The 12,520-nt window shown below is 48.2% G+C and overlaps 1 protein-coding gene across 2 annotated transcripts in view; it reads right to left on the bottom strand.

Annotated features, from left to right (window-relative positions):
• ANKRD27 (ankyrin repeat domain 27) overlaps positions 1–12,520 on the bottom strand; it is a 60,802-nt gene that overhangs the window by 38,761 nt on the left and 9,521 nt on the right. For both annotated transcript variants that reach the window (XM_070388013.1, XM_005897754.3), the window contains exons 2-4: positions 10,913–11,044; positions 2,436–2,546; positions 428–584 (exon numbers count right to left, since the gene is read on the bottom strand). In XM_070388013.1, the coding sequence (XP_070244114.1) occupies positions 428–584; positions 2,436–2,546; positions 10,913–11,014 (370 nt within the window). In that variant the 5' untranslated portion in view covers positions 11,015–11,044. The remainder of the gene's footprint in view (positions 1–427; positions 585–2,435; positions 2,547–10,912; positions 11,045–12,520) is intronic.

Genomic DNA, 12,520 nt, shown 5'->3' with positions numbered 1-12,520 from the left:
ACCTCGGACAGCATTTGGTACATCATTATCTCAATTTTCTTGGAGCACCGAAGACTTATATTATCTGTTGAAAATAATGAGATCTCAGAGAAGCATGGCAGTGGGGCTCCGTGACTAACAATGCCATAAAAGACAGTCCTGAAGCTGAGGCCCAGAGACAAAGCCAGGGCTGCCGTTTTGCACAGCTCCAGGGCGTGACATTCCCACTGAGGTCACATGTAGCCGCATGTGATGTGGCCTCACCCACATCACGCTGGCTCAAGATGACTTTCCGATCTATGTTCCAGGGGGAATTCTTGTAAGCAGTTATGCAGGTTTCTCATGGGCTCCTGAATATCTTATGAGATGTTCATAACCGCTGTGTCAGGAAGAAGTTCCGCAAGCAGGTTTCTCCCAGTCAGGAGAAAGGGGTTTTCTCCCAGAATACCTGAACTCTCTCTCTTTTCCAAAGGATGGGCTATGCACAGTATGCTGAAACTTTCTTCTTTCTCATTGTAGAAAGTTTCTTCAAAAAGAATGGGCACTGAGAGAAGACAGGCGAAACCAGCTCCTAGTTTAATCCTGTTTCCTTGGATAAAGACATCCTAGAACAAGAGACAGGTCACTGCACCAGCAGCCGCTGTGACCACCAGCCCCTCTCAGCCTGGCCACCATCAGGCGCTTCACCCCACCCACCTACCCACCTCTCCCCCAGTGTGGTTTTCAGGAGGGCAGCAATACTTCAATCTTCTTTCCTCCTTGTTCACCCTGTTATGGTGGCTACATAATACCCTGACCAATTTCATATGTCACAACAGAAAAGCATTAAGCTGTTCCTTAGAGAAGAAGAAAGCCTGTGTTCTCTGGAAAAAGAAAAAGAAGGTTCTCCTCTCTGAATAAGAGATCAGAATGACCCAGATGACCCAGAAGGGTCGGAGGATGCTCGCTGCACCCCTCCTTGGCTCATCACTCTGGCCGTGGCTGGGGTGCCACGATGAGCCTGGTGCTTCTGTTCTGATGGATTTGGGAAGTGAACAAGTAAACTGATGCACAGCTGTGGTGAGCAGAACCCTGCAGGAAAACAGCAGCCTGCCAGGGGCGGCAGGACTGCAGACTCCCCTCTCCCACGCTGGCACACTGTACCCACCTCCTGTCCCCCCCCAAGCACCCACAAGCCCCAGCTAAACCAGCGTGGGCCCCCACTGCTGACTGTGGGTAGGCTGGGGACCACAGCCATTCCTGACCAGGGACGGAACTTACCCCTCTCAGAAACTATCTGCTTCCACTTAAAAAAACAAACAAGAAAATGCCTACCCCAAAGTTAACATCAACCATGAGACAGACAGACGTCACATACCTCTGGACACAAAGTACTGAGATAAAGCACCCTCCAGTAGGCATTCTAACTGAAAACGCTTAGCTGTGATCTAACCAAGGCAAACATCAAAGAAACCCACACTGAGGGAGAGTTTACAAAGGAAGACAAAAATGTCAGTGTCATCAAAGACACAGGCTGAGAATTGTTCCATAAGAAAGAAACTAAAAAGATAAAAACTGAATATGTTGCATGATCCTGAATCTTAAAAAAAGGTCTTTTTTGCTCTAAAAGGGTATTACAGTTAGCACAGTTTATTTAAGGACAGTATGTTGGAGAAGAGTATTCTGCCAACCTGAAATTTTCTGAGTATGATCACTGTGCTGAATTATATGAGATACACATTGTTTTGAAGCCCAAGGGACAGGGTGTCTGCAACTTATTCTCACTCTTTGTGAAAAAGGTTCAGAAAAAAGTAACAATATGTGTGTGTGTTAACAGATAGAAAGATAGATAAATGGGGGTGGGGAGATGAAACAGATGTGGCCAAAAATGCAAACAGCTGACCAGTCTGGAGAGAAAGCTATGTGAATGCTCTCTGTACATTACTGGAACTTTCTATAGGTTAAAACTTCCTGTGTCATTGCTGTTGTTCAGTCACTAAGTAGTGTCCAACTCTGCGACCCCATGAACAGCAGCACGCCAGGCTTCCCTGTCCTTCACTATCTCCTGGAGTTTGCTCCAACTCATGTCCATTGAGTCAGTGATGCCATCTGACCATCTCACCCTACAGGTTTCTTAAAAAATTAGAAATTCATCTCTGATCCCAAGGGCACAGGGATAAACAGCTTGCTCTGACAGGGCCTCTCTGAGGAGGTGTCCCAGCGACTCCCCAGTTCCCTGGCAGAAGCCTCATGGGCTAAGGGAGATGTGACCAGCACCACCTCCAACTCCAGGCCACAGCCAGGACCCTGCTCTCCACGGCCAGCTTCTCTTCACTCAAAGGCAGCAGGGCTGTTGTGGTGTCAAAGCCACCAGGTAACACGGACAAGAAAGGGTGAGCAGCAGGATTCCCTCCCCTCCCGAACTCTCAGACGCTGAGTGAGTGGTGCTAGGTGACCCGCAGGAAACGAAAGAATACCTTTCCATCTAAGGTCTGAAAGTGTTCTTCCACTGGGATCAAAATATAGGACTCAAACTGACAAGTAGACTGAATTCTGGTTGACAGGCTTCCTTTGCAGGGTACTAACACCTGGAAAAAAAAAATTAAGGTGAATACTAAACAGATGTGTTGTTTACAACTTCAGCGGAACGGGATGTATCCAAAGATGCTCCAGCTGGAATTGCAGTGGAGACCTGCAGGCAGACAACCCCTGGGGTTACAGGTCAAAGCAGCAGCAGCTAACCTCTTGTCGCTGTGATGGAAGCCTGGATGGACGTCTCATCCATCCAGGATCTCAGGGGTGAGGGCAATGGAGGTGGGGGGGCCTCGGTCCCACCCCGCTGGGCCCCTCCCCAGAGCTACCCCAGGTGGCGACTTTGTCCTCAGCAGGCTCAGGAAGGATTCCAAGTGAAGAAAGGTTTGAAGGGTACAGAAACGTGAAACTAAAAGATGACACGTAACCCCACCACCTTCACGATAAACACAGCACATTGAGGACAGTTTCCTTCCCATCTTTTTTCTATGCTTTTTTTAAGCCCAATTGTGATCAGTTGGTTGTACCAGCCACAGAAATAGAGTTTCCTAGCTCAGGCTGCCACCTCCACCAGGGATATTTCAGGTGCCAGACTCTGTCTTTGGAGCAGGTTCAACCTGAAACGTGAATTTTGGTCCCACCGTGGCCACCACGTTGACCTGATTCCAGCCTCTCTGCTCAGTGCAGCAAAGGAAAGTGCCCTGGCATCCACGCATCTGTGCGTGGCCCGGGGACTCACATTTAAGAGGAGGCTCTCAAGTGCACCTGGAAGAAGACGACCAAGGGGGTCGACCAGGTGGGCCCCTGACCAGGGCCCCGACTCCTGAAGCCGCTGGAACAAGACAAGGGGCTTCTGCACTGTCCCCATCGTACAGACAAGGAAACTAAGGCTCAAGGGAGTTCAGCAACTTGTCCTAGGGTACAGAGAGAGTGGCAGAGCCATGTCTTAAACTCCTGCCACCCACACCCATCACTGCCCTGTCCTGAGGCCTCCTGGAGGCCAGTGCTAGGAACACAGCCCAGTCCCTGCTGGAGTTCCCTCTGCAAAGACACCATGAAACTCTGGGGCCTTAGAGCAGCTGTCATCAGGAGCTTCCCTAGGTAGGTCAGAAAGAGCAGCATGGCCTCTCTCCCCACGAGGGACAGGGGCACACCAAGTCCTCAGAGCAGGAAAGGGAGGCCCTCGTTGATGAAAGATCACCACTGTGTATGAAGTGGCCCTGCCCCTCCACAAAAAATCAAGACTGAATCAGACCCAGAACTAGACTTAGCTACCAAGTTCAGGAAATACAAAGACCAGAGGACTTTGGTGAACACCAACACAGGACTGCAACTGGCGAAAGCTAGAAGGTAGGAAAGCCTACGGGATAAATGACCTGGATACATGAATTTCAAGGAAAGAAGGAAAATGAGGAAAGAAAGGGATATAGCTAAAAAGAAACTTAAGGGACTTCTCTGGTGGTCTAATGGTTAAGAATCTCCCTTACTGATGCAGGGGACGTGGGTTCAATCCCTGGTCAGGGAACTAAGATCCCACATGCCATGGGGCAACTCAGCCCTCGTGCCACAACTAATGAGCCTGTGTGCTCTAGAGCCCCTGCTCCACAACAAAGGAAGCTTGTGAGCTGCACCGAGGGAAGGCGTGTGCACTGCGACAAAAACGTGCAGCTGGAAAGTAATAATAATTATTAATGGAATTTAATTTTTCAAAATTAAAAACACAATAATAAGACACTTAAGACTGCAGTGATGGCTTCACAAGCCTGTAGACATGTCAATATGGATGAACTTTACACACTAAGTAGGTACGGTTTAATTATTCTAAAAGTTTAGCTCATTAGGAGAAAAAAGAATGACTTAAAAGGCATACCCAGTAACACAGATTTACTGTACAGCCCAAGGAACTATCTTCAATACCTTGTAATAACCTGTAATGAGAAAGAATCTGAAAAAGAACTGAATCACTGCATCACCGCTGTACACCCGAAACTAACACAATACTGTAAATCAACTATAACGAAGAGCTGACTCGTTGGAAAAGACTCTGATGCTGGGAGGGATTGGGGGCAGGCGGAGAAGGGGACGACAGAGGATGAGATGGCTGGATGGCATCACCGACTCGATGGACATGAGTTTGAGTGAACTCAGGGAGCTGGTGATGGACAGGAGGCCTGGCGTGCTGCGATTCATGGGGTCGCAAGGAGTCGGACACGACTGAGCGACTGAACTGAGCTGAACTATAACTTCAACTGAAAAAAACAAAGGCCTATCAAATTCAGAATAATGTGTGGATCTCCTCTGGATTCTGATTTAACCAACTGGAAAACAAAAAATGATGAGATGATGTGGGAGATTTGCATGGTGAGCGACAACACTGAAGAGTTGCTGAGGAATCTCTGAGCTATGATAATGGCGTGAGCTTGTGGGTTTTTTTAAAGTCCTTATCATTGAAAACTACATTCCTGAAGATTTACAGATGAAATCAGATGACTGCTGCTGCTGCTAAGTCGCTCCAGTCGTGTCCGACTCTGTGCAACCCCATAGACGGCAGCCCACCAGGCTCCCCCGTCCCTGGGATTCTCCAGGCAAGAACACTGGAGTGGGTTGCCATTGCCTTCTGAAATGCATGAAAGTGAAAAGTGAAAGTGAACGCGCTCAGTCGTGTCTGACTCTTCATGACCCCATGGACTACAGCCCACCAGGCTCCTCCGTCCATGGGATTTGCCAGGCAAGAGTACTGGAGTGGGGTGTCAGTATGACTACCTTATATAATTTTCTGGAATTTATTTCCAAATGATCCCCTGGCCGAGGGGAGAGGGCAGCAGGGTTTGAAGTGAGAAGTGCTGGCGTCTGAGCCCGGCTGAGAGATGAGGGCAGCAGGGGTGCATGGTATGATTCTTTTCACTTGTTCATGTTTGAGATTAAACACAATAACTTTTAAAAAAAATTTTCAGGTAGCCAACTTTATTCAAGTAAGTATTAAAATTTGAGTTTGGTTTTCCTGTTTTTTTCTCCATTCAATATTCATGACATTGGGCACTGCTGGAGATATGGTGAACTGTCCTCATGACATTACATTCTAAGTGGGGGCTACAGATTTTTTTAACAATGTAACAGATTCCATATATCAGTAAGTTTTATGCAGATAATAAAGCAGGGCATCAAGCCAGAGAATGCCTGGAGTGGGGCAAAGGTTAGCTAACTCAGGTCAAGTTGTTAAGGGGGAGGGCTTTCTGAGAAAGCCTCATTTGAGCAACGAATGGATGGAGAGAAGGACCTACCAAGTACAGATCTAAGGGAAAAACTTCTTCTGGAGGGGGCACACCACACAGCACGCAGGATCTTAGTTCCCAGACCAGGGATCAAACCCAAGCCCCCTGCAGTGGAAGCTCAGAGTCTTCACCACTGCACCACCAAGGAAGTCCAGGGAAGAACACTTCCGTCAGAAGAAAGCATGTGCAAAGGTCCTGAGGTGGGCTTGGTGGTACCAGACGAGGAGAGAGAGCAAAAGGGGAGACAATCATAATAATTTTAAAAGGTTAATAAAAGTGCAGCTTAGAAAAACAAGAGACCCTCATGTATGAGAATCAAGAAACAGCCTCAAGGCTCCTAGACGGCCTCACTGTAACCTGGAACACAAAAAGATCTTGGAGATGAGAGGGTTGGCCCCAGGCAAGAGGACAGCATGACCCAGGCCTAAGGGATTTAGGTGGCCAAAGGCAGGCAACGGGATTGCCCCACTCCAGCTCAGTGGGTGCAGGCGGGGCCTCCGAGGGGCCAGGAGCTTCTGAGTGCTTCAGAGATACACACCGCTCACCCCCCCACCACTGCGACTGCATCCTGTGTCATCCTCGCTGTGTACACATACCTTCTCTGCCTCCTTAAATAAGCACGGCCAGCTCCTGAGGCACTGCATCCCCCTTACCAAGCCCATGGCTCACCATAGGGTAGATACCAATCAGTGCTTGCTGAGTGAACAGGGAAGCCTCCAATTTCAAGGACTCTCCCAGAGTTTTCAGGCAGGCGAGGCTGCCTGGTGCATTTCACTGCAAGCAGAAGCCAGTGGCTGGCTCTCTGTGGCTCCATCCATCCACCAGGTTCCTGCTGAGACCGGTGTGAGGAGGATCAGTGGTGGGTGGCTATGAAGCCACCCACGGGAGGCAGGCTCAGGTGCCAAGGGCCCTCGCAGGAGGGAGGTTCAGACTATTTCTGGAACGGAGGTTGTGGAGCTGTAGCAGCCGGTGTGGAAGACGCAAAGTTCAGAGTTGCTGAGAAGACCATGAGTTAGGGACTCAGTTCAGAGCTTAACAATAAAACTTTTTATTATAACCCCTTTGTAAAGAATTTTTTAAAAATAATAGTCATTAAAGAAAAGAAAGCATAAAAACAAGAATTAGCATTAGTCATACCTACTCCAGGGTAGAACTTCCCTGGTGGCTCAGACAGTAAAGCGTCTGTCTACAATGCGGGAGACCTGGGTTCGATCCCTGGGTTGGGAAGATCCCCTGGAGAAGGAAATGGCAACCCACTCCAGTACTCTTGCCTGGAAAATCCCATGGACAGAGGAGCCTGGTAGGCTACAGTCCATGGGGTCGCAAAGAGTCGGACACGACTGAGCGACTTCACTTTCACTTTCACTCCAGCGTACCCTCCAGACTTCCCCCTGCCTGGGTCGGCTACTCCACAGGAGCACATGACGACTTCTGTCCTAATACTCAACCCTCTGGCCTACAAATGACCTGTTTGTGGAAATCCCCAAAGGCATGTCGTGTCCCCCATTCCTCCGAGTAACCCTGCAAACCCAGCGTGGTGTCTGGAGTATAGGAGATACTCGGTGTTTGTCAGATGAAGCTCTACTAAGCAAATTCTGAGAACTGGAACATGAACTTCAGTGCCCTTAGCTGGGCTGTATAAGCATGTTCTTGAGTCAGTTCCCTGGAACTTAGAAGTCACGATGCTAGGTTCCCAGGTGAGCCCTCAGAAGCCTGCATACCCCATAATTAGACCCATAATTACAGGGCCATGATTAAAGGACCAAATGTCATCTCCTTTTGCTATTGTTGTTTTTCCTATAGGCAAATGGACCCACCCCCCACCCTCCGGTCCACCAGGGAAATCTGGAGAACTTTTGCCCAATGCCCCAAGAACAACAGCCCCGGGGTGCGGGAGGCCTACGCAGCTGCTCTGAAGAAAACTCATTGCATAATAACCAGACGGTCACAAGAACAAGGTGACTGTGAGACAATGTGTGGGCGTCACAGGTCTCTGGAATCAGAATGGGAAGGAACTTTAGGAGATGGGGTTCCACTGTCCAGTCAAAGAGCAAATGGTGGCAGGCGGTGCCTTCCAGGACACGGGGCAGCCCCATCAAAGGCAGGTTCAGGAAGGAAGTCAAACTCGAGGAGGGGCTGGGACAGGTGAGGGGAACAGCCAGCCTGCACCCTCAGCTATCGTGTGAGGGGGCCTGCCGGCTCCATTTGCAGAGGGAGATGTGAAGGGCATTTAAGCCTGGGAGACACATGTTCAAAAGTGGTGACTTTAGGACTTTCCTGAGGGCCAGTGGTCAAGAGTCCACCTTGCAATGCAGGGGACACGCGTTTGATTCCTGGTAAGGGAACTCAGACCCCATGTGCTGTGGAGAAGACCCAATGCAGCCAAATAAAAGAGTAAATAAAAAGTGGTGACTTCACATTTTTAGAGCCTAGTAAAGGACCCTAATCCCCAGGGCAGATTCAAGGGCCACCCAACTCAGTCCAGGCTTCCCAGGTTGGGTGCGAGTGGTAAAGAACTCACCTGCCAATGCAGGAGACTTAAGGGACATGGGTTCAATTCCTGGGTCAGGAAGATGCCCTGGAGGAGGGCATAGCAACCCACTCCAGTGTTCTTGCCTGGAGAGTCCCACCAACAGAGAAGCCTGGTGGGCTACAGTCCACAGGCCAGCAAAGAGTTGGACATGACTAAAGTGACTTAGCACAAACTCAGCCCAGTGGCCAAGCCCCGTGAAAGGAAATATAGCATTCACCTGCTGAGGCCATGTGGGTCCCTCAGAGATGGCAGAAAGGATGAGTGCTCTCTCTTCTAGAGGTCATTGGGATATTCTACTTTTTACACTCAACCAACAGACCCAGAAAGAGCAATAAGACAGGTTAGATGAGCCGGGGCTCCATCACATGGCCAACAGGTGGCAGGAGTTGGTTATCAGCACCTGGCCTGGCTGAACAGGACAGCAGCAGCCGGCTCTTTCCCACAGCTGCCCTTTCCTGAGGAGCTGGCCTCGCTGATTCTCACGTCTACTGAATGCGGGCCCCACACAGCCCCTTGTGGATCTCATCGGGAGCCGGAGTAAGAAGCCTAGGGCACCCTTGGGATCTCGGGATGGCAACTTAAGAAGTATCTCCTGGGACTTTCCTGGTGGGCCAGTGGTTGAGACTCCATGTTCCCAATGCAGGGGACACAAATTTGATCCCTGGCCAGGGAACTAAGATCTCACATGCACACCTCACAGGCTAAAAAAGAAAATAAGAAGCATGTCCTATTCCTCGATGTATCTTAGAGGAAGGTGACCGAGATGCTAAAGTTCTTATTTCAAATTCTCCTTTTGCTAAAGTGAGCTTGAGTGGGATTCTGAGCTGGCAGCTGCAAAAGCACCTCCTGGGTGACAGGGAGCATGCTAAGTGCTGGCACCACAGTGACGAGTGAGACAGGTCCCTGTCTCAGGCTTCCTGAGAGGTTAACAGCGGTCCGCAGTACGGCGCTTTTAAAAAGAGAAAGTTACCTGTGATAATACACTCTTATCTAGACAGTATTTCTTTTCAAAATACCACAGAACAAACATGGGAAGGAAAGATTTCCCCAGTTGGGTCAGGCCCTCTCAGTTAACATGATGTCTGGGCCTTTTCTCTGTGACACTTAACCATAATTCCCTGGAGAAGGAAATGGCAACCCACTCCAGTATTCTTGCCTGGAAAATCCCTTGGACGGTAACCATAATTAGTTAAATATTAACCCAGAGTGAGACCGTCTCTCCCACTAGAAGTCTGGGTAGAGATCCATGAGGGTAAAAATCGTGATGCCTACTCATATTTTTGGCTGAATCTCCCACATCAAACCTAATGTCTTACACATAGCAGCATTTAAGAGCTGCTGTGAAATGAACGGATGACAGTGAACACCTGTGGCGAGCTTTATGAGAATTTTATTTTCTTCTTTGGAAATAACTGTATTCTCTTAGCCTTTTTTTTTTTTTAAATAATGAAGTTTATGACTTCTAAAATCCAAAGTAAAAAAAATTCTGGGAAAGAGATATTAATCACAAAGCCAATCATAAAAGCCAGAAGGGACTTGGGGGAAAAAAACAAAAAACAGGCTTCTGATGGCAGAGGGGTGGGCTAAGCATGGAAAAGTCAGCTCTAAGGTTGCAGAGAAACCTGAGCTGACTCATTTCTCCTTTGGTTCAAACCCTCGGCCACCTGACTCACTTAAGACCCCATCACTGGGTAAGAGAAGCAGGAACAAAAGTATGAGAAGAAAAGAGGACATGCAGGAAGGGAAGAGGCCCACGCGCAGCAAGTATTGAAGCCCGCATGCCCTAGCGCCCGCGCCGTGCAACAGAAGCCACCGCAATGCAAAGCCCGAGCACCGCAACTCAGAGTAGCCCCCGCTCGCCGCAGCTAGAGAAAAGCCCTTGCAGCAACAAAGACCCAGCGCAGCCAAAAATAAATAAATAAAAATTATTTAGAAAAAAAAAAAAAGAAGAGGCCCTGCCATAGGCAGGCGGCACAAAGGCGCCCAGCTAACTCTCTGTATCCCACGGTGTGTAAGATGTCAGCCAAGTTCACCAACCTCGGAATGAAAAAAGGCCTGCAGTGTGGGCCCTTCCTCCCTCCAGGCAGCAGACGCCCTGCCAACAGACCACGGTTTCTCTCTTCTCTGGCTCCTGTTACCTGGCTGCCCCTGTAGGCTTCTGAGGTTGTGGTCTCTACTATGAAACTTCCCTTGGCTCCTCCTCTTCAGGAAATGCCTTTGAAGGTGACATACCCGTACATTTACACGTTCCCCTACTCTGCAGGAGTGAGCACCCATCTCACAGACAAGGAAGGATATGATTTCTGCCCTGGAGAAGCCCTCCTGGTCAACATGGAAACAGGAGAAACAGAGGTGACTACCATGAGAGCAGTGATAATGGGGGCTGAGAGTTCAGAGAAAAGATTACACCCGGGCTGAAGCAGTCTCAGGGGGCTTCCTGGAGGAAGCTGCTCAGGGCGGTTCCTCTTTGCTCGTCCACATGTCGAGCATAGTCTGGGGCTTGCTGCACTGAGCAGTTCTATACCTGACTCCTGCTAAATTTAACTGAAGTCTACCATATTTGTAGGTGAGCCTCCCACACCCAGCAGAGGACCACCCTCGGGATCGATGCACTTACAATGCCATGAGCTTGGGCCACCTTGTTGCACAAGTCAGGACGCCACTTCTGAAGAGCCAGGTAGAAGGGATTTTTCAGGAGGTCCTCATCATACAGAGCCATATGGACTTCAGGTGGGGCAGAGCGAGTCTCCTGGGACGAGAGAGGAAACAGCAGTAAATGACGACCTTCAGACTGGTGTGTCACATCTGATCTAGCAATGTCCAAAAAGCATCCCTGACATGCATTACTCTACAGACCTAACACATGGTCAGGAAAAAACAAAGAAAACCCACAAGTTCCAAGATGACTTTTCTTACTGGTTAAACGTATAAATCATGTTCAGAAAATCTTGTTACGCTTCAAGTCATTGCAAAAGTAACAACGGCTATTTTTAGAACATCCTACATGACTCAAATTATGATATTTTAAAGATATGCATGTTTTTAATGAAATATTTTAAGCATAACAGAAAAGTAGAGTAATAATGCTAACCTACCACCCAAGATAGATCAGTCGGTAAAGAATCCACCTGCAACGCAGGAGACCAGGGTTTGATTCCTGGATTGGGAAGATCCCCTGGAGGAGGAAATGGCAACCCACTCCAGCATTCTTACCTGGAGAATCCCATGGACAGAGGAGCCTGGTGGGCTACAGCCCATGGGGTCACAAGGGTCAGACATGACTTAGCGACTAAACCACTGCCACCACCCAGGATTACCAAATCTTAACACATTGCCATATTTGCCTTAGATTTTCTTTTCAGAAATAAAGTATATCAGAGTAGACTGGTTCCCCTACCTGCCCCCACCCTCCCATCCTCTACTCCTTTTTCAGAGACAACCAGTATCTTAAAGCTGTTTCTATATCCTTCTTGCTGACATTTCTACTCCTTTAAAACTCATGTATTCATAAATAATACAAAATCTTGCTTTATGGGCTTCAAAATCTACATAAATGGTATCACACTGTAAGTAGTCGGGAACATTCCATCTTTTCCATCAACATTATGTTTTCAAGTTCTTTCAGCGCTGATCCACACAGCTCCTATTAATTTACTAATTCCTGCTGTACTGTATGAAGTGAACACGACACAATTTATCTAATATCCTACACTTAAGTTGGTTCCACATTCTCAGTATTACAAAGAATGCTGACACAAACACTCCTACCCTCTTATGTGTTCCTGGAGTACACATCCAGGAATGTGACTAGGAGAGGCACTGCAGCATACACCTACACCTTCACCAGAAGCTAACACCACTGGACCGCTTACGACCTCCCTGCCAAGTCCGTGAGCACTCCCCTTCCTTCCATCACATCCTAGCCAGTGCTCCTCAGAGTGGTCAGACCAGCTCATTTATGCCAGTCTGGGCATAAAACAGCTATTTTGCTGTTTCTAATTTTCATTTCTTTAATGAAGTTGATTATCACTTCTTTACATGCTATAAATTACCATGTTTTTTGGCCACTTTTCTCATGGTTTGTTGGCCCTCTTCTTTACAATTGGTAGCTCTCTCGACATCTGGACACTAAAAGATGTTGCAAATATCTTCTCCGGATCTGTGACTTGTCTCTTCATTTTTCCAAATGAGTGTTTTCAGAAATAAAAGTGTTTGATTTTAATGT

Source organism: Bos mutus, chromosome 18 (genome assembly GCF_027580195.1).
Source record: "Bos mutus isolate GX-2022 chromosome 18, NWIPB_WYAK_1.1, whole genome shotgun sequence".
NCBI classification, from domain to species: Eukaryota; Metazoa; Chordata; class Mammalia; order Artiodactyla; family Bovidae; genus Bos; species Bos mutus.
Note: the sequence above shows the minus strand (reverse complement) of the source record. Positions and strands in the feature narration are given on the sequence as shown.